Source organism: Sparus aurata, chromosome 5 (genome assembly GCF_900880675.1).
Source record: "Sparus aurata chromosome 5, fSpaAur1.1, whole genome shotgun sequence".
Lineage (NCBI taxonomy): Eukaryota > Metazoa > Chordata > Actinopteri > Spariformes > Sparidae > Sparus > Sparus aurata.
The window spans coordinates 16,881,842-16,909,382 of record NC_044191.1 but is presented as its reverse complement, the minus strand read 5'-3'; the positions used below and the strand labels follow the sequence as shown (position 1 = coordinate 16,909,382).

Genomic DNA, 27,541 nt, shown 5'->3' with positions numbered 1-27,541 from the left:
AGCTTCAAACTGTGTTCCGGGGACCTTATTTTCCACCGAGAACAGCTTGTTTATTCAGATATGGAAAAAACGAAATATTTCTGAGTTGGTATTAGTCTTGGTGTCTGAGGCACTCTCATCTCCCCTGTTTCGGTTTGATTGTTGAGACAGTTAAAAACAGCAGCTAAGTTTTTGGGTCATCAGGTGTTCTTCCATAACCATCATCATCATCTCCTGTGTAGGGGGTGACTGTAGAGAGGGGAAAGGGCAAGATTTTGACTTTTGGCTATAAGCGACCATCAGTGTGTTTGGGCATGAGGCAGTAGGTTTGAGGAGGCGTTCTGTACAGTGTTCCCCGTCTAATGTTTTTCTTTTACATTAAAGCCTGTAAACCTATTCTAGTATTACCACAAAATATAAGGATTAACCTGAAAATAAGCATTAAATGTCGCTTTTAATCAAAACATAATGAAAATTCTCTATCACAAAATCCAATAAATTCATAAAAAATAAGCAAAATCCTTAATTAAACAATAAGTTGTAAGAATGCTTGTTCTCATTTATATTATTCTGGTTATTTTTAAGCTAAACTTCAGCTAATTGTAGTCCTGCTTCCGAACCATGTAAAGAACAAATATGACATTTTCAAGATATCTTGCTGACAACAAGCAATGATCCATGGCAACAAGAAGGGAATACTGAAGGCACAAAGTTCAAATGTCCCTATGAAAATTATCTTGGCGTGAAAACAGCTGATAGTTAATATTGTACTTTGTTTGGCAGGTACATGTTTTAATCATTCATTGCATTTGCATCAGCCGATCGAGCTCCTTGGAGGTCCGACTCGGCTTCCAGAGCCTCCTCCTCTTCATCCAGCCCTCCTTCCGCTGCAGAGACACACGGGTCAAACTGAACCAGCTCAATATTCTCCCGTCTGCCTGGCTGCCACCCTCTCCTGACCTGAACAGACATGACAGCAAACAGATATGACTTGGTGCATCGGTCCTCTCTTCACTTCAGTAAACACAGGCCGAGGGCTTCTGAGTGCTGCTCTCAGTCAGTCCTCCGAACAACAGATTTGTCATTACCTTACAGTGCAAATGAAGGGCGGTGATCACCAACAGCACAGACATTAACAGGAGGACGACCACTCTGATGATGAGTACTAATGGATCTGATCGAACACATGGACACACAATATCAAGAGTCAGACAGCTCCCACTAAGCAGAAATTAGAGTGACTTGAAATCTGCAGAAATCACTCAAATGTGGAGATGTTTGATTCACCCAGCTTTGCTAAGATGGCTGCCAAGTGGAATGACCTGTCTGAGAAGACTTTGGCTCTTCTGCTTTTGTGACTGGTCACATCAGAGTAATAACTCACTCAGTTCTCAGAGAGCAAACCAAACATGGTCTGTTTCTATTATTTGCTGTTGACATTTATACGCTTAAATGAAGGTTGTTTCTATATGAAGTGTAATACAATGGCAGTGGTCATTCAGAAAACAACATTTATGGAAACTGTTATCAGCTGAACGTCTCTTTTGAAGCTGCATGTAAACAGCTTCTCTGCTTCAGCTTACCCAAGACGGTGAGAGACAGCAGACTGCTCTCGGAGGAAAAGTTATACGAAAAAACATAGACATGATAAACGCAGCTGTAGCTTCCTTGGTGGGCAGGCTCTGCAGCCGAAAACAGGAAGTGGGCAGAGTGATTGACAGCCAATTGGTTGGTGTAGTTGTGTGCTGTGTTGGAGGAGGTGAAGGTAAGCTGGAAGGAGCCTCTGGGGTACTGCGGCTGGATGGAGCATCTGATGGTGAAGGTGGAGCCCCTGAACACCTGCTGCTGGGAGTCAGAGACCCAATCCATCGAGGAGGAAACAGAGATTTGGGGCAGAATCAGCAGGTCTGTCAACATAGAGATGTGATGACAGGTCACATTTTCCCTCTGTTCAACAAAATGCATCTCTAAACAGATTTGGTCATAATTTGAGCCACTGAGTCTAATAAATGATCGATGCTGCTGAAATGAGATTGAATATGATTTATGGTATACTGTCTCAAGAGTGTTTGGTGTTGTTTTATTACAGAAAACTGTGCTGGATTCAAATTTATTTTTTAATTGATGTAATCCTGCTCTGGGGGGGGGGGGGGGGGGGGGAAATCTGCTGGAACATTAGCTAATGTTAGCTATCATAACTAATGTCATGGTCGAACAAACTAATTTAAGCCATCGAGTGCAGCCATGTCTGAGTACTGGGGTCAGTGGGACATGTTAAATAATAAGATCCATTTATATTAGATTACCTCTGGGCATTACCCTTGAAGAGGGGGAAAGCTAGCCAATTCACCAAATCAGTCTCAGAATAAGGTACTAAACTATCAGTTTGTAATTGACTAATAATTAATTAGTTTGTGGAAACAATGGTAGTGCTCACATCATGTTCTCACTGATATCACATGTGGGTGTGACGTGGTGCCAGGTTATAGAAGATGGTTAGTTGCATGCAAGTCTCTGAGTCTTGAAGCATAATTCAACTAACGCCAAATTAGCCATTTAGAAAGGAAACTACCAATAACCTGACCTGAGATCACAATAACACCAAAACAGTGAACAAACACATAGATTGAACACAACTGCGTTACATCAACAGGAGATGAAAGTCCTGCGCTTAGCCTTGCTATGCTGTGCTGTGTGCTATCTAGGCCAAGTTCAACGTTTCCAGTCTTCGAACAAAAGATGCTGGTGTCTCCTTGGTTGATGAGCCAAGCAGGAGAAGGTTGTAATTCGAATGCTGAACAATGTGGTTGTCTTATAAAAGACAGCAGGCGGAGGAAACTGGTCACTCAAGCTTTGCATCGAAGCTGTTGGTGCTAACTGATCTGACACACTAGCAGCACCTTGTTTCACTGCAGTGAGGAGAAGATCTTTAGGCATGCTGGAAATGTAGCTTGCAGCTCTCAGCAGCTGTTAGGCCCAGAAGCATTCAGAAGAAGAGATACTGAGGGCAGGCAGCCCCCTGGGGAGAGAAGTTGAGAAGAGAGAGAACAAAGGATGGAGCTGGAGTTTTGACTATCTGGTCAGAGGAGGGTCCTGCCCAATAGTAGCTCAAAGCTGAATTTGCACCTAGGTGTGAAAACTGGGGAATTCTGGGAAACTGAGTTCAGCTCAGAGTCCATTTTGAAATCCACAATAAACAACTTCATCTGCGGGTCCCAACAGAAGAGATAAACAGATTTAACATCCAGCACCTGCGGTTTGAAAGTTTCAGGTGAAATCCTGGAAGCTATTAGCTAGGTGTGACAGAAAGTGTTGCAATAAATAAAACAGAAGATTGTTATTGAAAAACCCATAAAAAACTAAAAATATCAAAATATAATATTTTTTCAGGACCAAATATTTGTTTCAGTGCCAATTCCATATTTTCAAGGGCAAAATTCACTGTTACTGTTCTCGCTCCATAGCATTCTGTCCGCTGGTGTCAATGTAGTTGGTCCTGTGTCTCACCATCACCACAGAAAATCTTCCCTTCCACATTAAGCAGGGCAATATCTTGTAACTGGGTGATGTCCTGGCAACCTTCCCGTTTTGGGATGAAGGTGGTTATGGCTCTGCTCCAAGTCAATGGGATAGATTGGGTTTCCCAGGACACTCTGGTTGGTTTCCACAGTGGCTTCAGCATCATGGGACAGCTCTTATATTACCTGGACAGGTACGCCGTTTGGTCCAGACAGTGATGCAAAACATGCTTTCTTTCCTACCTGCCTGATCTCTGTCCACTTAGGTGGTGTGATATCAAGAACAAAAACTGTTCAGAAAAAAGGGGGGTCGGAATTTCAAAGTTGAAAATTGCACCCGTACAACGGTAACTCTTAAAGCATCAGAGTTTCTTAATTTGAAAATAATAACTTCTTCAACAAGAGGCTTCACTTGTAGAGGAATACTAAACTGAATTAAACTGATAACACTGCCAAATATCCTTTATTGATTTGCCTGGGAAGAGCATTTACTCAGGTCAGATTAGAGAAACTGAACTTTGTAACAAATGACAGCCCTAGACCGATATAGATATACATACATATGCATTTTGTTTTGAAAGCCCACTGGTGTTATCACTCTCTGAAAACTCAAATCAAATACGAATTATAAAAAAAGTCAAATCTTTATGAGAAGAAGAAGAAGAAGAAGAAGAAGAAGAAGAAGAAGAAGAAGAAGAAGAAGACGAAGAAGAAGAAGAAGAAGAAGAAGACGAAGAACCTCTCCATCAAACTGTGACTTTAAAAATCAAAAGTCAAATCAAATTGTACACCCCCTGGGTTCCGGCGACGTCACCACACTGAATGGCAGCCTAAACTAACAGCTTCCTTGAAGAAATTTTGCCCTGTTACACCGTCAAATAAAAAAAATGCGATAACTCCTGAACTGGCAAGTAGGGCAAAAATGGGATAAAAGGATGAAAGCAAAGAAAACACCGTTGGAGAGCGTGCAAATGGAGAGAACAACTCACCTGGGCAAGTACAATATGGTGAAACTACCACTAACACTAGCGCTAATCTACGATTCTGCAAGTTTAACAAAAGTTCTGGAGGAGATACGGGACTTTTCGCTAAGACACAATGCAACAACTGAACGAAATTAAATCCGAGCTCACCAATGTTAATCAAAAAAATAGCAGGGACAGAGACACAAATTGAGAAAATGGAAGCCTGCGTTCACAATGCGAAACAGGTGCTAAACAAGATGACAAAAGTGATAAACTAACAAGAAAATTATAGCTGCTGTGCAGCGATGGGTCGGGTCCGGGGTATTTTTTGGCAAATTTAGGCAATTCTGAGCAACAAATAGGAAGACAAGACAGTTGACAACAATGTTCATTTTGGACAACATGAGGCTTGCACTCACAACTTCTGGAACCAAAGACGGTCATCTATCGCTCTGAGCTAATTGGCAAGTGGCAATACAACAGTGGCTTCACAAATTGAGTAAGCCACTCACTGTTGTGCAGGCAGATTTGAAACCACTGTAAAAAATTCAGTTATCAAGACAAAAATCTGAAAATACAATTTTGCAGCATGGAGATGTTGGTCATTTGTTTTTAACAATGATTGATTTGCTCCTTAAGGGTATAACTGATGTTTAAAATTGCTGCTTGCATTGACTGCAATTATTCAAATGAGAGCAGAATTCAAAATGTTCTCAAAAATTCAGTTTTTTAGGTAAAATTCTGATATTTGTCAAACACGACTCTAAACATTTTTCATGAACATTAAAGATTTATTTATCAATTTGCAGGTATATGTTTACAGTAGTGTTCACAGTCAAACATTTTCATGCACTGTAGGCAAAAATTGTGGGAGGAGATAGGTTTTTATAAGTTTTACAGTCTAAAAAAAAGTGAAGAGTGATGGACTTCATAATTTTTAATAGGTTTCAATGTGCAAAAGTTTCTATAGTATTGGGGCTACAGTTTGATGAAAGTGTGAAGTTCTAGCGGGTTGATTTGTTATGAATTTTCAATGTTTTGAACTTTAGATGCTTGCTGTAGCGCCACCATCAGGACTATTGGCTTGGGTTTACAGCTGAGGTAATCTGGCATGAGACTGGACCTTTATGCAAAATTTGGTTAGCTTTCACCCATGGTCCGGTACAAGCTATTTGTTTTTATTTAATTTAGAGGTTTGCTGTGATGCCACCATCAGGACAATTGTCTTGTGTTTCATGTTGAGGACATCTGCCATTTTGATCTGTCATCATCATCATCACCCTTGCTGGGTCTCAAACCCACAACCCCTGACACCAAGAACTAGCTCCTAACTCACTGAGCTAATTGGCTGGAAGTGAGACCAGCTGTGTAGCTTCATTTGTCAACTCAAGGAGTCACTGTCTGGGCTGTCCGGCTGTTGTCAAGGCAGGTTTTAAAAAATGGTCAAAATGTCAGAAATTCTGTTACCTGAACAAAAATCTGATAATACATAAATTGCATCTTGACAGCATGGACATGTTGGTGATTTGTTTTTAACTCTAAGTGTTTTGCTTCATAAGAGAAAATCTGATGTTTAAAAATGCCACTCTTACATTGACTCCAGTTGCTCCCATGAGAGCAGAATTCAAAATGTTCTCAAAAATGCAGTTTTTGAAAGTGTGAAGTTCTAGCGGGTTGACAGCTACATGACAGTTTTTGAGGTTTTTTTTCAGGAAGATTGAGAATGTATTATGCAAGAATTTGAGAGTACATGTTTACAGTCAAACATTTTGATGCACTGTAGGCTTAATTTTTGATAAATCAAAAATCAGAGAAACAAGTTTTGTGGAGGACGGTCTGAAGATGCTCTCTAGCAAGTTTGGTGACAATTGAGCAAAAATTGTGGGAGTTTTATAAGTTTTACAGGTTTTGAAAAAAACTGAGTGATGGACTTCATAATTTGTAATGAGTTTAAGTGGACTAAAGTTTCAGCAGTATTGGGGCTACAGTTTGGTGAAAGTTTCAAAACTGTAGCATGTACTGTTGATTTTGTAGGTATTTTTAAAGTTTTTAAAGTTTAAACGCTTATTGCTAGGCCTGCTGCTTTACAGGGGCACAACCCCCCCATCCCCACACACAAACACATCCTCACTATATTAGTGCCAAACAAACAAATGCACTATGAATCTGAATAGTCTTGCGTCTGACCAGTGTCCTCCTCAACAGATATATCTGTTTCTGTGGAATCTGTTCCCTCAGTGTGATGAAGTAATGGTCCCTCATGTCTTTTGCCTCTCTCTCGTCTGTCTCTCTCCTCCACTTCCTCACTCTGACTTGACTGGCCCCACCCCCAGGAGGAATATCGACATGTCCTTGGAATTAAGTAAATCTGGCATGGGGCTGGACATTTCTGTAAAGTTTGGTGAGTTTTCGCCCTTGGGAAGTATGACTTCCTCGAAAGAAAGAAAGAAAGAAAGAATTCCTAATAAACTCCTCGAACAAGAGGGGAGATCTTGACGGGAAAATTTGAGGATTATATATATATATATATATATATATATATATATATATATATATATATAACAATAACAAGGATAGCCCCAAATAACAAACATTGACAATGTCAGTAGCGGGTGTTTCCACCATTTGCCGCAATGACAGCTTGACAGCGACGTCTCATGCTCCTCACTAGCCTCATGATGTTGTTCTGAGGCAATGCGTTCCACTCCTCCACAAGTGCTACACGCATCTCTGCCAGGTCACGTGGGGGTGGGGTACGATCATCCAGTCTCTGCTTCAGCTGGTCCCAGACGTGCTCTATGGGGTTCAGGTCAGGGGACATTGCTGGCCATACCATATGAGGCACTCCGACTTCCTGAAGACGAGCTGTGACAATTCTGGCACGATGTGGTGGAGCATTATCATCCATGAACAGAAAGTTGGGGGTGTGCTGGCGGAACTGGGGCATGATGATGGGTTCTATGATGTCTCTGAGGTAAGAACGTGCAGTGACTAAGCCATCTACAACAACCAAATCTGTTTTGTGCTGACTGGTGATGCCTGCCCAGACTGTTGCACCTCCTCCACCAAAGGGAACCCTGGGGACCATGTTGACCTCGGCGTATCACTCACCTCGCCTTCTCCAGCAATGCTGACGACCATCATTTCTGTGCAAGGTGACCCGACACTCATCAGTGAACAGGACGGTAGACCACTGCTGCATTGTCCAGGTCACATGGTCTTGTGCCCACTGCAAATGTTCACGGCGGTGTCTTGGTGTCAGTGGAGTCACCTGCAACGGTCGTCTGGAATTCAAGCCAAAGCGGTGGAGTCGGTTTCGATTGGTTTGTCTGGAAACCCTAGTACCCCTCACATCTCATAACTGGGCCTGCAGCTGTGTGGCAGTTGCATAACGATGTCTGAGTGCATAGGTCCTTAGGTACTGGTCACCGTTGCGATCTGTCACTCGTGGGGCTCCACTCCTGGGTCTGTCACGAACTCTGCCAGTAGTTCTGTGTCTTGATGCAAGTCTGCTGATGACACTTTGAGACACACCAAGTTCACGAGCAACATCTGACTGCCTGCCACCGACCCGAAGGCGCGCTATGGCCAGGTGGTGCTGCTCGTCCGTTAAGTGACGTTGTGTGTTCATGGCTGTTTGAATGATGAACTTGGAATGACTTACTGACAATACCAGCTTTTTATACCCACAGAATGTTGAAATTGATGCCACATTGAAAAGGGTTGTCTTTTAGTTTTTTGGTATTGGCCCCAATATGTAAGGCACACTGTACACAGTGAGACCATTACGTGGAAAACACAAAATGAGGTGTGTCTATCACCCCAATACAATTGCCTCCCTATCCCAAAACTCTCTGAAGTGAAACAAACACCGTATGTATGAAATCCACTGAGTCTCTCACAATATCCCTAACTTATTGAAACGAAGATATCAGTGGAATTACTATTAATGGAACAGAGCACAAATTGGCATGTTATGAAAACGACATCTTGATCTACCTAGGACAACCAACACACTTTCTACCTAAATTGATGCAATGATTTGAACAATATGGTCAACGATCAGGATACAAGATCAACATCAGTAAAACCCAACTCCTTCCATACAACTACAGAATCGTTGTAATTACAGGTGAAATTACAAGCAGGTACTCCTTAGGATGGCAAACACAGTCTTTCAAGTATTTGGGCATCAATACACCAAAAGACCTGGCAAAATTATCAGGATGCAACTATTTGCCTATACATAAAAAAGAAATGTGTGTGTGTGTGTTCGCCAACCTGGGTACATTACTGTTTTAACTACGAAGATGATGTCTTACCTAAACAGGTGAGATTCAGGATGAAGGGAAAGTCAGCTGACATTCCACAGTCCCTCAGAGCAGATCCAGACTGAACACAGTTAGACCTGATCCACCACACAGATCTGTCTGAGGACTCCTCTCTCTCTCTTACGGAAACAGCAGAGCCACAGTCCAGCTCTCTACAGACAACAGCTGCTGTCTTCAGGCTCCAGTCAGAGTAACTCACTGGTTTCCACTGGCCCTGATGTTTCAGCTCCAGTGTTCCTGCACAGCGACTGTCTCCTCCCACCAACCTGACAGGTTCTGAACACAAACAAGAAAGACATCAGTAAAAGAATAAAGAGTATAGTGAGTTTCAGAGGAACAGAAATGAACTAAATCAAAGCTGCAGCTCTTCTACCTGAGCAGGTGAGTCCAACAGCTTTTCCAGGTGAGCAGGTGTTTCTAGTTGAGCCTGAGCTCCTACAGTCCAGGAGAGCAGACTCATGGCCTCCACACTGGAACTCTTTGGTCCACATTGGAGCCTCTGCTTCTCCATAGAGCGCCCCCTGGAGGACGGAAGGAGCCCCACAGCCGAGCTCCCTACAGACCACCTCTGCATCCTGCTGGTCAAAGTCAGCTTCACACACTGAGGACCACGACTGGTTAGACTGGTCAGACTTCACCTCCAGTCTGCCTGAGCACAGACTAGTTCCATTCACCAGCCTGACAGAGTCTGCAGAGATAACAGAAGATAAAACTGAGAGAAATAGAATACAGCAGACACAAAATAAAAAGATGTCATCAAACAACAATTTAGTGATTCAGACTAGACTTAGAACAATTCCAACATCTGTGCATCATTAACAACAGAAACCATCTTTATAACACCAAACGCTACAGTAATGTTACATCACATTTACATGAAATTCACTGTTAATATTGTGTTCATAAATGGATATCAAACAATAACACAACATCATCATCAGATTTCTCTGTTCTGGTCCTTCTTCTCAGGTTCTCCACAATCTTTGCTCTCCACACAAACAAGTAAAAAAATCTGTTCAGAAAATAGAAAACAACATTTTCGAATTTGAATGGAACATTGGGTGATATGAGTCTTAAATGACAACAGTACAATTTTAAAAAGTGAAATCCTCCCTGAATAAATATAGGTTGAAAATAAAAACAGCTGCACTACCAGACACTTGTTCAACTGACTGGTCTCTAAGGTAAGTCCAACAGTGGTGGAGATGTTTCAGAGATCCTTAATTGATTGTCTTGAGAAGAGGGTTCACTCGTGGAGGAGAAACTGAAGTGAACGAAAGTGTTAACATTGCCAAAGATCCTTCATTGATTTGCTTGGGAAGAGGGTTTAGCTGGACAGATTAGACACTGAACTTTGCAACAAACTGAATTTCTATCTTTTGTTGTTTTATCGTTGAATCACTGAAGGCTGATATTTTATGTTGAATTCTGGAATCTTTATTTTTGTTGAATATTATTTCAACTTTTCTAACCCTAACCTGCAAAAAGACACCAGCATAAAGTCAAGCTGTTGTTGTAAAATATCTTTTTAAAGAAGAATATGAAAATTGCAAGACTGTCAGATCATTAAAGTCTATGCGTTACAATAGTCTCAGAACTTTTAACAGTCAACTTTGACAAAGTTTGTATCTACTTTTAACATTTTAAATCTTCATCAGTCTGGCTACAGATCTGCATACAACACTTTGACAGCAACAACTAAAGTTGTCAATGATATTGTCATGGCCTTAGATAATAAACTAGTCTATGCTGCTATTTTTGTTGACCTCTCTAAGGCATTTGACACAGTGGACCACTCATTACTTTTAAAGTGCCTCGAAACCATTGGTTTTGATAGGAAATCCCTTAACTGGTTCGACAACTATAAGACAGATTTCAAGCCGTATTAGCTGATGGTTATCAGTCAGACTTTTTAGGTGTATTAAAAGGTGTTCCTCAAGGATCCATTTTAGGCCCTATTTTATTTACCCTATATATTAATGGATTAGTATTGGAATTGCAAATAGTACAATTCATCTGTATGCCAATGAAATATCATCTATTCAGTCCCTCACTCTGCTGATCTAGCTATTAAAAACCTATAGTCTGATTTTCACATTATAGAGCAAGCTCTGACTGACCTCAAATTACTAATTAACCCTAAAAAGACAAAATACATGTTATTCACAAGATTGTCACCTTCCTCTCTTATAAACAGCAGTACTTCTACATTGAATGGGACTCCTATTGAAAGGGTTTCCAATTACAAATATCTGGGCATCTGGATAGATGATAAACTGTCTTTTAAAATTCATATTTATGAACTAACTAAAAAACTAAAGAGTAAATTATCATTTTTTTATTGTAACAGAGCTTGTTTTACTTTAAAATGTAGAAAACAACTTGTTCAGGCCACTTTTTTACCTGTTCTAGATTATGCTGATGTCAACATGCATGCTGCTCTCTCAACTTTGAAGTCTCTTGATGCAGCGTATCATTCTGCACTTCGTTTTATTACAGGTGATGGGTTTAGAACTCATCACTGTGTTCTTTAAAACAAAGTTGGATGGCCATCTTTATCTGTAAAGAGGGAGCAACACTGCATGTTTTGTATCAGCAAGGCCCTGCTGCATGTTTTACCTGATTGTCTCACCAGTTTCATCTCATTTAAAACTTGTAATTTGCACACTCGTTCACAAGAGTCCTTGATTTTATACATTCCCAAAGTAAGGACCGAATTGGGGAAGACTGCTTTTCAGGTCTATGTCCCTCAGAAGAGGAATGACTTACAGTGTGCTCTTTAGCTAAATCATCTTATTTCTTTAGATAGTTTCGAGTGCCTATTGTTCAATGTTCTGCAGTCAGTTCGTAATTGTAATTTATGATCATATTGTGTATATGTTTTCATGTATTTTGTACTCAGGGCGTCACGGGAAAAGAGAGCTTGCTGTCAATGGACCTTCCCTGAACAAATAAAGGATTCATTCATTCATTCATTGATTCATAGCTCATTTTTTTAATAGGATGATCAAATTAAATCTTGACCTTAACACCAAAAGTCAATCAAATCTTGAATTTGGAGAAGAAAGTGATGAAGTTCCTATATAGTCGATGCTGACAACAGTTATGGGTTTGGTGTCTTGCTCAAGGGGAGGTGAACTGGAACTTCTCCATCTGACCTAAATGTGATATATGGCAGTTGGAGACTGTTATTCTACAGGTGTGTGTGTGTGTGTGTGTGTGTGTGTGTGTGTGTGTGTGTGTGAGACAACCTTAGTAGATTACTGTTGTTATTGTGTAGATGAAGTCATAGATGATGTCACTGATGGTCTTACCTGAACAGGTGAGATCCAACACTTTGGAAGAGTAATCAAATGTTACACAGTCCCTCACAGCAGATCCAGACTGAACACAGTTAGACCTGATCCTCAACACAGATCTGTCTGAGGACTCCCTTCTCTCTCTTACGGAAACAGCAGAGCCACAGTCCAGCTCTCTACAGACAACAGCTGCTGTCTTCAGGCTCCAGTCAGAGTAACTCACTGTTCTCCACTCTCCTTGATGTTTCAGCTCCAGTGTTCCTGCACAGCGACTGTCTCCTCCCACCAACCTGACAGGTTCTGAACACAAACAAGAGAATAAAGTGAGTTTCAGCAGAACAGAAATGAACTAAATCAAAGCTGCAGCTCTTCTACCTGAGCAGGTGAGTCCAACAGCTTTTCCAGGTGAGCAGGTGTTTCTAGTTGAGCCTGAGCTCCTACAGTCCAGGAGAGCAGACTCATGGCCTCCACACTGGAACTCTTTGGTCCACATTGGAGCCTCAACTTCTCCATAGAGCGCCCCCTGGAGGACAGAGGGAGCCCCACAGCCGAGCTCCCTACAGACCACCTCTGCATCCTGCTGGTCAAAGTCAGCTTCACACACTGAGGACCACGACTGGTCAGACTGGTCAGACTTCACCTCCAGTCTGCCTGAGCACAGACTAGTTCCATTCACCAGCCTGACAGAGTCTGCAGAGATAACAGAAGACACAACAGAGAGAAATGAAAGACAGCAGACACAAAATAAAAAGATGTCATCAACCAACAATTCAGGGATTCAAACTGGACTCACAACAATTCCAACATCTGTTAATCATTAATAACAGAAACCATCTTTATAACACCACAAGCTACAGTAATGTTACATCACATTTACATGAAATTCACTGTTAAAATTGTGTTCATAAATGGATATCAAACAATAACACAACATCATCATCAGATTTCTCTGTTCTGGTCCTTCTTCTCAGGTTCGCCACAATCTTTGCTCTCCACACAAACAAGTCAAAAAGTTTAACTCTTTCTTATTTTTCTGAAAAGTTCTGAGACCCAGAATAAAAATCTGTTCAGAAAATATATTTTGAATGGAAAATTGATTGATATGAGTCTTACATTATGACAATACAATTTTAAAAAGGGAAATCCTCCCTTAATAAATAAAGGTTAAAAAAATAAAAACAGCTGCACTACCAAACACTTATCCTGTGTACAATCAAATCAAAGTTTTATTCTCTCTTATCTTTCTGAAAAGTTCTGAGACCCAGAATAAAAATCTGTTCAGAATATAGGGGTGTAACAATTCTCAAGATGAGCCTTACATTTTGGCAATTAAATTCTCATCGAGATCAAGATAGACACTTCAGTCATCAAAGCTAGCTCATCATTAGCCTGCAACAGTAGTGGCCTAAAGGTTGCTGCCAGTGAGGTGCACTCGAGCCTGACTGCTCCAGAGGAGCTGCTCAGTGGCAAACAGATCAGACTGTTGTTGTACCGGAAAGCTTCCGGGTGTGAATGTGATCAGAGCATTCCTGAAAAAAGGAGCATCACTCTTAATAAACCCTCCCTAAATAAATAAAGACTGTTTTTTCTTTTAAAAAACCTCCTGCACTTTCAGACACATATAGTGTGTACAACAACTGGCTGGTACGGTGGCAAATCCAACAGCATCAGAGATGTTTCAGAGATCCTGAATTGATTTATTTGAGAAGCGGGTTCAATTGTGGAGGAAAAACTGAACTGTGTTAATGCTGGACAGATTAGAGAAACTGAAATTTGTAACAAACTACATTTCTATCTTTTGTTGTTTACTGTTGAATCATTGAAGGCTGGCATTTCCTTTTTTGTTCAACTCTGGAATATTTATATTTGGTAAATATATTTTTCAAACTTTTCAAACCCTAACCTGAAAAAAGCCACCAGGATACAGTCAAGCTGTTGTTGTAAAACGTCTTTTTAAAAGAACAATCTGAAAATGTAAATGACAGTTGTTAGGGCATAAAAGTCAATCGTGACAATAGCATAGCTGTCAGTGCTGAATAAAAACAAAAAAGAAAAAAAAGACTGATTCAAGTTGTGACCTTAAAACCGAAAGTTAAATCAAAACATGGATTTGGAGAATCAAAACACTCCTGTAAGAAGATAATTAAAACAAACCTAAAGGGTAAGAAGAAGAATTTAAACATTACACAAATACACACATACATCAGTGGAGAAATGTCACAGTGATGAAGCTCCTATATAGTTGATGCTGAGAGCAGTTAGGGGTTTGGTGCCTTGCTCAAGGGGAGGTGAACTAAAACTTCTCCAACTGACCTACAGCTAATATATGGCAGCTGGAGACTGTTATTCTACAGGTGTGTGACTGTATGCCAACTTGGGTATATTTCTGCGTATAATAATGTAGAGGATGTCACTGATGGTCTTACCTGAACAGGTGAGATCCAACAAGTAGATAGAGACATCTGGACTTACACAGTCCCTCAGAGCATATCCAGACTGAAAGCAGGAAGACCTGATTTTCCACACAGGACTGGCTGGTGGCCTAATGCTCTCTCTTACGGAAACAGCAGAGCCACAGTCCAGCTCTCTACAGACAACAGCTGTTGTCTTCAGGCTCCAGTCAGAGTGCCTTACTGGTCTCCACTGGCCCTGATGTTTCACCTCCAGTGTTCCTGCACAGCGACTGTCTCCTCCCACCAACCTGACAGGTTCTGAACACAAACAAGAAAGGCATAAATAAAGAATTAAAGAAAATTAAAGCTGCAAGCAGCAGCACAGATGCTACTTGCAAATCAGTCAAATGGCCTAGGAGGAGTTGGAAAAAGTAAGTTTATAATTCTTTCACAGAGCTTTAGTGGCTCATGGGGAAGTAGTCACCTGGGTTTCATGTCATTCAGACAGACCAATATGGAGATATGCAACACTTCGTGTTTTGAGCAAAATGTACAGGAAGTTGTTATTTAATAACTTGAGTATTGTTTCGAATATCAAAATTCTTTTAATAATTTTTGTCAGGAGAGTCGACAGATGCTGTGTGCAAAGTTCCGTGCAAATCGGTGACATGGCCTTGGAGTTTGAAAAAGTAGGTTTGCGACATTTGGCGAATTTGCGGGAAAAGAATGGTAGGCAGAAATGGACGTGGTCTATATCACGAGATTCAGCACAATTCACTGAACACGTGGATGTAAGGTTTTTGAATGTGTGACAAAGTATATGGGAGTTATAAGCCAAAACGCACTTTCCTTGATTGTAGCGCCACCTAGTGGTGGAAATTGAGGACAACAATAGATTATGAAACGTATATTCCAAGTTTGGTGAGTTTTGGGCATGTTCAGGCAGTGAAAAATGCAATCATTTGGGACGAAAAATTGGTAATTCGAAAAACAATAGGGACCTCGCAGGTCAAGACCTAATAAAGTGAGTTTCAGCAGAACAGAAATGAACTAAATCAAAGCAGCTCTTCTACCTGAGCAGGTGAGTCCAACAGCTTTTCCAGGTGAGCAGGTGTTTCTAGTTGAGCTTGAGCTCCTACAGTCCAGGAGAGCAGACTCACGGCCTCCACACTGGAACCTTTTGGTCCACATTGGAGCCTCCGCTTCTCCATAGAGCGCCCCCTGGAGGACGGAAGGAGCCCCACAGCCGAGCTCCCTACAGACCACCTCTGCATCCTGCTGGTCAAAGTCAGCTTCACACACTGAGGACCACGACTGGTTAGACTGGTCAGACTTCACCTCCAGTCTGCCTGAGCACAGACTAGTTCCATTCACCAGCCTGACAGAGTCTGCAGAGATAACAGAAGATGAAGCAGAGAGAAATGAAAGACAGCAGACACAAAATAAAAAGATGTCATCAAACAACAATTCAGTGATTCAGACTAGACTTAGAACAATTCCAACATTGCAAAAATCCTTTATTTATTTGCTTGGGAAGAGGGTTAATGCTGGACAGATTACAGACACTGAACTTTGTAACAAACTGAACTTCTATCTTTTGTTGGTTATTGTTGAATCAAGACAGGTATTTTTCTGAAATATTTATTTTTGGTGACTACTACTTGAACTTGCCCAACCCTAACCTGCAAAAAGCCATTGTGATAAAGTCAAACTGGTGATATTTTTTTAAAGAACAATATGAAAATGTAAATGGCAGTTATCAAAACATAAAAGACTAAGCTTTGTCATATGTGATCTCACCGATGGGCTTACCTGAACAGGTGAGAGTCAGGACGTTTTTAGAGTAACTTGATCTTTCACAGGCCCTCACGGAAAATTCAGGTTGAACACAGAAAGAGCTGATCCACCATATGGGTCTTTTTGAGGACTCCTCTCTCTGTCTTACAGAAACAGCAGAGCCACAGTCCAGCTCTCTACAGACAACAGCTGCTGTCTTTAGGGTCCACTCAAAGTCATCCACTGGTTTCCATTCTTCCCCATCTTTCACCTCCAGTGTTCCTGCGCAGCGGCTGTTTCCTCCAACCAACCTGACAGGTTCTGAACATAGACAAGGGAGTCATCAGTAAATTGCAGTGCTTTTACATTCCCCTGCTTTAAAGTTCATTGACCTGGTTGAATATCAAAATGCAGAAAGCAGAAAACAAACCACTACCAGGTAATATTTAGAAATGTATTTTTGATAGAGAGGGTGGTTAAAATTGAAGGGAAAAATTGTATATATTTATACTAGAGCTGTCAAAGTTAACACGTTAACACGTTAACGCAACATCCTCTTAACGTCGTTTATTTTTTTAATGCGCGATTAACGCTCTGTATTAAAAAAACAAAAACAAAATGCGCATCGTTTGATTTATGGCAGTCGATGGCACCTGTAGTCTTGATCCAGAGGGTGGCAGAAGAATAAGAAAGGGAATCAGAAGAAGAAGAAGCTGGGTTGGCATTCGGGAGAAACACGGTGGACTGAAAAGCGAAAGCGAAAGGAAATGGAGAAAGGACTTATGAACGGCAAATTCACTTTCAAAACACTGCCAGATGGTTGAGTCGATAGGACAAAAGTTATCTGCACGTACTGTCGACATGAAATGAGTTGCCATTGAGTACGTCGAGTCTCAAATATCATTTGCAAGCCAAACACATGGCAGATGTAGAAAGCCCACAGCCCCTCACCAAAAGCAGACATCACCATGTTTTGATCCCACTAGGGTGAGGTGATATTTTTTGAGCCTTTTATTTTCCTGAATGATTTGAAGTGTTGAATAAACATTTTCATAAAGCAAGCATATTTGCCCTTTCTTATGTTGCTTAAAGTATTAAGAACATGAAAAAAATACATCAAGGTACATTTAGAACAGAAAAAAATGCGCCAAAAAAATTGCTAGTAATTTGCGATTAATCGCAAGTTAACTGGGACAAAATGCGATTAATCGCGATTAAAAATATTAATCGTTTGACAGCCCTAATTTATACATTAATTTTACATATAGTATATGCAGTGTTGGGGAGTAACGAATTACATGTAACGACGTTACGTAATTTAATTACAAAATGTACGTAATTGTAATCCGTTACATTACTGGGAGAAAATATGTAATTAAATTACAGTTGCTTTTGGCAATTTCAATGATTACAACTTAAGTTACATTTGAAAAATCGCCGCAAAAGCTCGGATTTATCAAATAGTTTTTCGCCCCCCTGGATTCATATTTGTTTTTATTTTTTTTCATATCAACATCCTCCTTCCAAAACTGACGCTTGTGATTGGCTCTCTCTGGTCATGTGCCATTCGACTCAACCGACAAACCGTACGGCGGCAGTCAGACTCAGCAGCAACAGTGTCGGCGGCACACAAGATGTTCCTGGGCTGGAAATACAAAAAACACTTCACTGCATGAAAAGTGGGATTTTCGTCAGTATGCGGCACTGTAGATTGACGTGGAATTTCAGGTTTGCGGCTGCACGCGGCAATTTGCAGACAACACTGCAAACTAACGTAAATTGTCGGAAATTTACGTGGGCCTTGCTTGGCAGTTGTCCCCCAATGACCCCCTCCCCCTGATTCTAGAGGAGGCTTTAACATGTAAATGAAAATGCTGTGAGCTATACAAATGCAAATCAGGGTTGCAGGGGGAGTTTTACCCCAGGTGACCTTTTTCTAAAAGGTGTTAACTTCATTTTAAGAAAATCTCTGGTATAAATAGATCAGGCTCAGTATAGCCTAATTATAGACCTTATATTTGAGCTTGAATGGATTTATTTGATGAAAGTATGCTAGATTAATTACTGTGTATGTCATTAGCAATGGCCAATGTTATGTAAAAAAGATTATTTATTATTTTCTCTCTCTCTCTCTCTCTCTCTCTCTCTCTCTCCTGGGAACAAGTTAAAGATAAAAGGCCAGTTGTTAAGAAGTTAAAATTTGCATGAAATATTTTGAGATAACCAAGATATTAAAATGTAAATAAAAAAAAGTATTTCTATAATTTCATGGGTTCTGAATGTTTTAAAAGCAGTTGAAAAGTAATTCTTATTGCGTGTGAGAGTTCATGACCTGTAAGAGTTTTTACACTTCCGGGTTGACCGGAGCGTGACGAGGAAGAAGGAGCGGAGAGTTAATGGCGTCGAGCAGCTGACAGTGGACTGTGTGTGTCGTCAGTGTCGTGTTTTATCACTAACAGACTGTGAACTGTTGTCGGACGACGTGCTGTGAGTGTGTGAGTTAGACTCTCCATCGCAGTCGAAGTGTTTGTGTTTTAATGGACACGAAGCAAGTTCGGCTAAGCTAGCTAGCAGGAGCTAGGCTAGCGGCCCGGCCATTGTCGAGCGGACGTCTGCGCGGACGGGAGAAGCTTTGCCGGGTCGCCACGAAGAATGTCGCCGACGGACGGAGCTTCGCTGCCGCAGAGGGACACGGAGGTTTATCGCTGCGAGCATTTTGTTTTCACAGACTAACCTCGTCTCATAAAAAGGCCGCGACCTCCTGTTAGCTCGGAGCCACGTCTGCAAGTCCAGAGTTACACGATGCCGATAATGACGCCATTGTGTGTAAGTAACTGTTACTGTTTTCTCCCTCGCTTAATTTTACTGCGACTTGCGTTTCTTTACTCATACCAGTCTTTTTAATTGTTTTCCAGCTGCCTGTAAGACATTACGAGACAGTACGCATGACAACAAACAACCAGATCTTGCATCGCAGGCAGAAGCTGCGAGGAGTTCAGCTCGGGAGTCGATCGAGGACAAAGAGGGTAAGATTTATTAGATTAGATCCGTTTTTGGTCAATGTGACTATTATTTAGGGCTGCACAAAAAATCGTTAAAAAATCGCGATCTCATTTCCACACACAGCGATTCTGAAGCATTTTATATCTCGAGCTGAATCACAAACAGATGCACCTATTTTCCTCCCGGATTTTTTTAAGCGCCCCCAAACGCAGCACAGCCGCTGCCTCCGCCCTCAACCTGTGGTAAAGCGTCTTTACAACACGTGATTCAGTGGAGGAAGCCCGCCTGCAGTCAAGGGTTTGGAAGGAGTGAGTGAGAAGCCGTTTTTAGACGGGGCAGCAAGCCGCCAATCTGCCCGTCCTTTTGGCGGCTCGGTCCACGGTTTTAGACAGAGGGCGGCAAATTGGGGGTCTGTTCTGGTCCGCCGATTTGCCGCCTCCGAGGGTCCACTTATTTCCGCCTCGCCTGCTAGATGAGCAACTGGACAGCCGCTGAGATCCGGGAGATGTTAGCGTCTCCTGGATCTCTAGCTGTATGGTTGTGTTAGCTTGTTGTTGTAGCCACAATCTAGGAACGGTCGCTACTTTCAAATTAAAAGCCCCCCCCCCCCGCTAAGAACTCAGCTCTAAACTCCAATGGGGTGTAATGTAAAACTCTGATTTTGAAGACAAATTTGTTGTCAACTGCTCACAGCCCAACGTCGGGCTTCACATCACGTCACATGTTTACCTCTACCTCTGAGGCGGCTTTTGGAAAAGGAAGAAAATTATGCCTCCGTTTTAGAAAGTCGATCACAGCAGCTATCACATATCACCTAGCTTAAGATACGGCCCCAATAAACACTGTACAACATGAGGTATAAAAGGATGCCCTCTCATCTTGGGAGACTAAATTTTTTTTTTTATTTATTTGTGTAAAAATAATTTCTCATCCAATGATAGAACTTGAAATGAACAAAAAACATTGCTTTGGCAGAGGTGTAGTATCTGCCATACTATCATTTTTTTTTTGTTTTGTTCAAGTTCATCAGTGCAATAAACATTTTGTGAAAAAAATCGTGTCAGAAAATCGTGATCTCAATTCTAAGCAAAAAAATCGTGATTCACATTTTTTCCAGAATCGTGCAGCCCTACTATTATTCTATTAAATAATAGATGTGTTGTATCCACACGCAGTGCATCGCGCAGTACTGATCGTCTTCATTGATGATTTTTACAGCTGCTGGAAGCGAGCCAGAGTGCTAGCTGAGGATGAGGTGGACCTTTGGAAGTGCTGCCATGGACCTGATGTCTGAGGAGGAAGACGGCACAAGATGGCGGGTGTCTGGATGAATTGTGCGACCTCCGTCCTTTCGCAGCCGGGAGCTCACCGAGCTCTGTGCCACACTGCAGTCACATGAGAGGCGATTCCGAAGTACAGGGCAGCACACCACAGACGTCTGCAAAAACAGACACTTCGGTGCTGTAGGATTTTGGGCCTCTTGTGAGCTTCCCGTTTGTTGTGTGGGCAGATTATGCTTTGTACATGCTGTGTTTGTGCTAATAAAACTCTTTCTTTGAATAAACAACTCCTTCCTGGCAAATGTTCCTTTCCTCAGTAAATTCATTCATGTCATTGATGATATCATAAATATAAATGAATGAATAAATCATATAAATATATAAACATAATACATATATATATTCCCACCGGGGTTTACATTTATAATGACCCAGGGTGACCAATCACGAGCGATTATGCTTGTTTATGAGTAGTGGTTTCATCCAATACTGAGTGAGGATATTCAGGCCAGCCCACACATTCTCTGGCCAGGCGTGGTTTCGCTGCTATTCATATGCAAATTGGAGGCGTTCGCACCTCCGGGAGCTCCGCTGACGTCATGGTTCGTTTCCGACAATTTTCGGCACAGACAAACGCCACGTTCACAGCCGGTAAATTGCCCCAATAATACCCAACTGCAGCCACTGCGACCCCCGAAGCCACTACAAACCACGCCCCATAAAACCACGCCTACTTGTTGCTACGGTGGCCGGGAAGGACGATTAAACTCACAGCAGCAAATGCAAGCAGTCAAAGAAGAAGAAGAAGAAGGCAAAAGCAGCCAAGACAAGACGGCAATGCCAGTTCAGGTGAGACGCATTTATATTATTTTTAAGTTCCCGGTTAGGAGGTGTAAACATTGAACACTTAATGTCATTTTAACCGTACGTTTGCCAACCGCAGTTGTCAGCAGCGCCTGTAGGCAGACAAGATGGAGATGCCGTTTCAGGTTAGGTCGTTTACATATTGGGAAGATGTTGACGTTTAATTTAATGTTTGAGACGTCTTTTGCCAGGCAGAAAGAGCATTAATGACTGTTTTTCAAAGACACCGGACTATTTGTAAAAAAAAACCCAACACATTTCGTCAAACCGATACACTGAAAATGTGCGTAAGCAAACCCATTTTGTGTCGTCTTTTACGTTATGAAAATCAGATTAATGACTGAGCAAGGGATGATAACAGAAGTATTGAGGGAACACGGCACGTAGACGCAGAATATTGTCATTTAACTCAACATATCAATGTGTTATTTTGACACACAAAAACATTAAAAAATAGGGTCATGTTTTATATCACTTCAAATAACTGTACTGGCTAGAGATTTATTAACGGTGACGTTGAAGTGCATGTCAGAAAGTGACATACAAATACATTTATTGCAAAAATGACAGATGTATTCTTGAATCCATTTAAATTGTTCATGTTTGATCTGTTTATTGTAAAAAGCAGAAAGTTTGTACATTTTGTCAATAAACCTAATTTGCAATGGGGGTGCGATAATTTTAAGTGCAAATGTCAATCCTACCTGGATCCCCATAAATCAAACTGACACAATTATGGTTTGCTTTCTTCAGAGTCCACAGGACATCGACCACATGTACAGCAAGAGGCCTTACAGCTCTCCACCCAGAGAGCATGTTAATGTGAGTGAAGATTAACCCAAGAAAACAACATATCCAGTGTTCACAGTTGTGCACTAAGCCATGACTTTGTGTGTCTTGATTAAGGACTATAATGACAGCATGGACTAACATGATGTGGTCACCACAACCAGAGACGTTGGGATCCTGAGTGAAGACGCATCTTTCGACAGGCTTGTGGTGAGGACATGCAAAGGATCAACAAACAACAAATCTTATTTGATATACTTAACCAGAATAATTACGTTTAACATCTGAATGCTGTTTGATCAAATTTTAGGAAAGGGCTCAGCAAGCTGAACACCATAGAAAAGTCACTAGTGACCTTCATGTAACGTTCATCACTCAGGATAACGGTCTACTGCAACATCTTGAAGTGAGTTTGAAAATGGAATTTAAGTCACATAGTGTAACTAATTTTGGTCAAAATATGTTAAATGAATGATTTAAGTGAAACATTTTCTGTTAGCCTAGTGTTCGTACATTTATTTTGAGCATTCTCCTAAGAAATATATATATTTACAGGCGGTCATCACATGAAAAGTTACATCCTCATGGGCAACATCAAAGGGCAGGGTGATCATTTTCTTTGTGGAGGATGAGCAGCTGGACAGAGTGCTGGGCTTCTTGACAAGCCTGGTTGAAGCACAGACAACCAGGTGTCACAATCACGTGGCATTTGTTATGGATGTGCTTCTGCCAGAGGTAAATTATGAAACTTTTTTATTTATTATATTAACATGTTTTGTATAATTGTTATTATTGTCAGTCTTTAACTTATGGTTAATATCTTGTTAACTGCAACATGACAGACAACTTAAATGTCTAAATGAAAGATGTCCTTTTGTTCACCTCATGACACAGGCAACAGTCCACGCCCTTTCAGCTGTCCATGCATTTTCCATTGACAGAGCCACAGAAGTGTATAAATGTTGACTGCAGTATGACTTGAGGTATGCTACATACATAAGGAGAGTGCTAATACCTATAAGTATTGTTTTTTACCTTGTTTATGACAGCCTTTCCGTGTTAATTTCCTTTTACTAATCGCTATTTTCTTCCATTTTGTCTCATCAGTGAAAAACGGCTGTTGGCTCATTACATGACAAACAACATGAGCAAGGAGGCTCTACAGCAACTAGAAAAATATGCTGAAAAACTCAGAAGAGCTCTGGACTCTGAGGAGTTTTTGAAGACGCTTTAGTATGTATGTAGGATGAATTAAAAAATAGTCTGTGAAATGATAATGTTTTATTTTATTGCCAATAAAAGTTGTTGCTGGCTAATTCATTTGTCTCAACTTTTGTGTTTTGAGGTACATATTTTAAAGACCTGTGTATGGTCATATTTATAAATGCATAAATACATTTTATTTGTGTCCAGCAGTCTTTTCTGTTAACCCATAAGAAATCATCACCTTAGAGTGATTATTATGGCATCTGATGTAGTAGGCCAAGCTCTGTGACAGTGTGGCTCTTAGAAAAACGGCTGGTGGAAACAACCTATTTTATTCGAAATGACTACTACTAATTATTATTATTATTACTGTAAATATTTTATTTTATTGAGTTTAAAATAACCTTGTGCACATACATTAGTCACTTATATAAAAAATGAAAAGATGCATGCACCAGATTTAGCAGGCCTATCTAATCTTTTATCAGATTAATCTTTTATCCCAATCTTTTATTTTTTTTATTACTTAACTTTCTATTTTTGTATATATTTATTGTTTCAAGCACATTGTTTGCATTGAAAAGCATTTAATGTTGTGAATCAACCGTTAAAGTTGTTAAAAATGATCTGGTTATTGCTTTGTTTCCTTTGTGTTTGCTTTCTAAGTGCTCAGGGCCTCCATAGCCACCGTAGTGTTGTATGGGCGTGTTTTGTAGGGGGCGTGTTTTGTAATGGGCGTGGTTTGGAGCGGCTCTGGCTTGGCTGCGGCTGCAGCTAGATCCTTCTCGTAAATTGTCGTTAACTGCCGAAAATTAGGGAGATTTCCGGGCGTTTAAGGGGCCGAAAATCCCACTTTTCATGCAGTGCTTCCTACAGACAGAAGCCAGGCTTCCCTGTATTACAAAGGTGGCTCTCTTTTAACCCGGCTAGATCACCATGGTAACTTATACTTAGCTCATGACCTGGTCCCGACCAGGTTCTGTTCAGAGTTTAATCATAAAATCGGTTATAAAAGCGCCGCTGTTTCACTATTTAACTCATTTACAGCTGACGTCACCTTTACTTTGAAAGTCCAGTTAAGCTGGATCAGAATGGAGCATTTGTACGGAGGGAGAGATCGCGCAGATATATACAGTCAGTCACCACTGAAAGAAGTTGTGCGCTCGCAGCAGGACAGATTACTAATTTACACTAATTTAACTTAATGTGGCCATGAATAAATTAATTGTTTCGCCTGTTATGTGTTGCCCAAACGCAAATCTTGAGTAGGGCTACTGTGTTTTCTCACATTTAAGAAGGTCTTTGTACAGAGACAACATGAGATTTGCTTGTAGCTACAGCACCTAAAAAACCCACTGTAACCTATTTTCATACACACACCAGCCTCGCTTTCAATAAAACACACACTGGCATTTTATAATTGCGATCAGTGAAATATATGAAAACAATATAAAACACAGTTTAAAACAACAGTTGTTGTTGCTCTAAAGCTTCATATTTAAAAGCAGCTCAATGTAGAGCTGTCAGAAATTAAAATCAGCCTCCTCTTGTCATATTTGCAGCAACACTGTTGCTTCAGGCTGTGATCAAGCTTTTTTGTATCGCTCATACTCTCTCCATTAAAACAACCTGCTCCTCTTGGCTGAAATCAGCCCGTTGTCGCTCCATTTAATGAGGAAGTGAGCCTCCTTCGCAGTACTGGCCTAAGGTCAGACTCATAATATATGGTTAAACCTTTGAACTGAAAGGTTTATCACACTATAGGTCTTAAAATGTGAAAATAGTTAGCAGTTGAGAGATTTCATTCAAAATTAAGAAAAGTAATCATAATGTAATCAAATGTAATTAGTTACATTACTTTGAGAAAGTAATTGAAATAGTTACACTACTATTACATTTTCAACAGGGTAACTTGTAATTGTAACCAACTACATTTCCAAAGTAATCTTCCCAACACTGAGTATATGGTATTTATAGTGAATGGAAGTAAATTGATTATAGTTAATTACTGAGCTGTGGAGAAGGGGTAGGATTGAATACTTTTATACTGCTGCTTCCTAATCCTTTCGGGCATGTCAATGCTTGTTAATGGAATATGCTTTGTAACATGCTTTTCATCTTGTTATGCTTATTTGTTGAACTAATTTAACTTTTTGTTTTCACACGTCCAAAATAATGGAGCTAAAATATGAAACTGAAACCTGACTGCTGATCCTACTTTCGTGGTTATTTGTTTATCTTTTCTTTCTCTAGTTACCTGTTGAGGTGTGTTTTCCTTCAGTCTGGAGTCCTGAGGAGAAATTCAGAAAAGGAAAATCAATATAAAGCAGCTTTTTGATTGGAGGACAGCTGTGGACCGAACCAACACTCTCAGGTTGTTTTGTGAAAAATGTTCTTGGGCCTCAGATAAATTTCAGTGGAAGCCCTCTGGAGTCATTTTACCAGTTCATTACAGGTGAGATGAACATTTGAACACACAAGTCGGCAGACTGGTTCATAAAGGGTTAAAGTTATAGTCTTAACATTTTAAGAAGTATGCTCATTCAACTTCATTTCATTTATAAATTTACATCATAAATGGAGTGTCGGGGCCTTGTTTAACCAGTCCATTCAGCCTCTATCCCAGTGTAACCAGTACCCTCAGCCTGTCTGTCCTTGTATAATATATTGTACAATAATTGAACATATATTTTTAGGAGTTCATACGGTTCGTGTCTCATGGTGGACTATTTGTATTGCTTTTTGATCATCTGCATCTCTTCTGGTTGATAAGGACACTGATAAACTTCTCTTTTTTAAAATAGATAACAGGAAGTGGTTCCGTTGCTAGGTTGAGCTGTTTTTTCTCAGATTCATGCTTTCATTTTGCCTCATAGAAAATAATAGGGGAAAAAAAATCTGTTTTCTTTTGCATTTTCATTTCAAGTCTGTCATTAATAAAACCAAGTGGAAATAATCAGCAAATCAATGAAAGATAAAAGTCGAGCATTCAGCTCTGGAGTAAGAACATCCACCCCTACAATATTGTGCAACCTTTAATGCACTTATTTGATATTTTTTACCCCTAAAAACAATGTGAATGTAAAAACATCCTCGCTGATGATCTTTACAGATGTTGATGAGAATATCATACATAAGGGGTCACGTCGAACAGTTTTAATGTTGACAGATACACTGTAAAATTAGGCCAAGAATTATGGACTTTTATAAAACGATTTCAGAACTTGAACTAAACCACTGAATGTGTGAACTTCTCCAATATACCGCTGTAGGTGATCTGTCAGATTAAAAGAGTTTGTCTTATTTTTTGTCAAATACATTTTTTTAAACAAATATAATTCATGCAGTTAGATTGTTGTTTGTCCATGCATTCATGCAGTTAGATTGTTGTTTGTCCGCCTTGTTAATGAATGTTTGTCCCACCCTTGAGTGCAACAATCCAGAGAGCAAACAGCTTGTGACCGCAGTGAGCATTTTTTGAAAGGCTAAACAGCAACAAATACTCAAGAACATGTTGTGGTGTGATGTGTGTGAGGAGTGTGTTCAAAATGTTATACAAATTTCTGAATAATAACACATCGTCATTGAAGCAGAGTCCTACCTGAGCTCCACAGTAACAGCAGCACCACCAGCAGGTCATCCATGGCCAGGTGGATGATCTATCTGACCGTCTGTCTGCTCTCTGCTCTGATTATCATATTTGCTGTCCACACGGTATGTCTATGTACAGGAAGAGGTGGTGCTTCTCTGGAAAACATCTTATCTTGTCGTCTTTAGTTTTAAAATGATGTGTCAGGCTTTTCTCTTAAACTAAGGTGTTGTTCAATGCACACTTACTGAATGATGCAACTAATCATAACTCTCATAGTTTTGTGAATAAACCCAGACATAATGTACAGATGAAAGCAAGTTTCCATTTAAAATGAATTCTTCATTTGTTTTCCACTCTGAAGATTTAGTGTTTTTTAATGAAACACGAGGAATAAAGTTTTGATATTAAAAAAATACAAGATCTAATAAGCAACAGTAAGTTGAATAAAAATACATCAGTGCAAATTTAAAAAGTGTCCACGATGATCTGTGTAATTGTGTGAGAGTGTGCAGTATGGTGTGTGTGTGTGTGTGCGTGTGTGTGTTT

The 27,541-nt window shown here is 40.4% G+C and overlaps 1 protein-coding gene and 1 long non-coding RNA gene across 6 annotated transcripts; one reads left to right on the top strand and one right to left on the bottom strand.

Moving 5' to 3' along the window:
• Nucleotides 1–414: 414 nt before the first annotated feature.
• On the bottom strand, nucleotides 415–27,050 carry LOC115581749 (scavenger receptor cysteine-rich type 1 protein M160-like). Its single transcript, XM_030417075.1, has 12 exons — nucleotides 27,005–27,050; nucleotides 25,661–25,693; nucleotides 16,298–16,582; nucleotides 15,559–15,873; nucleotides 14,519–14,803; nucleotides 12,468–12,782; nucleotides 12,108–12,392; nucleotides 9,167–9,481; nucleotides 8,785–9,069; nucleotides 1,563–1,886; nucleotides 1,068–1,153; nucleotides 415–939 (listed from the first exon to the last, which is right to left on the bottom strand). The coding sequence occupies exons 1-12, from the start codon at nucleotides 27,045–27,047 to the stop codon at nucleotides 772–774; spliced, it is 2,739 nt and encodes a 912-aa protein (XP_030272935.1). The 5' UTR covers nucleotides 27,048–27,050; the 3' UTR covers nucleotides 415–771.
• Nucleotides 21,286–23,517, top strand: LOC115581750 (uncharacterized). Of its 5 annotated transcripts, XR_003984061.1 has the most exons (7): nucleotides 21,286–21,393; nucleotides 22,162–22,230; nucleotides 22,315–22,407; nucleotides 22,508–22,603; nucleotides 22,753–22,932; nucleotides 23,092–23,180; nucleotides 23,305–23,517. It is a non-coding gene; the product is annotated as an uncharacterized LOC115581750 (long non-coding RNA). The 5 variants fall into 5 exon arrangements; XR_003984062.1 differs by having other exon boundaries at nucleotides 23,139–23,517; XR_003984060.1 differs by having other exon boundaries at nucleotides 23,092–23,517.
• Nucleotides 27,051–27,541: the final 491 nt, after the last annotated feature.

Bases quoted from the DNA above. Each gene is read 5' to 3' on its own strand.
- LOC115581749 (XM_030417075.1), bottom strand. From the start codon at position 27,047: ATGGATGACCTGCTGGTGGTGCTGCTGTTACTGTGGAGCTCAG. The intron at 16,583-25,660 runs GTAACTAGAGAA...GTCTATGTTCAG, and splicing joins AGGAAAACACACCTCAACAG to AACCTGTCAGGTTGGTTGGA. The intron at 15,874-16,297 runs GTAAGCCCATCG...TTATCTCTGCAG, and splicing joins CCTGACTCTCACCTGTTCAG to ACTCTGTCAGGCTGGTGAAT.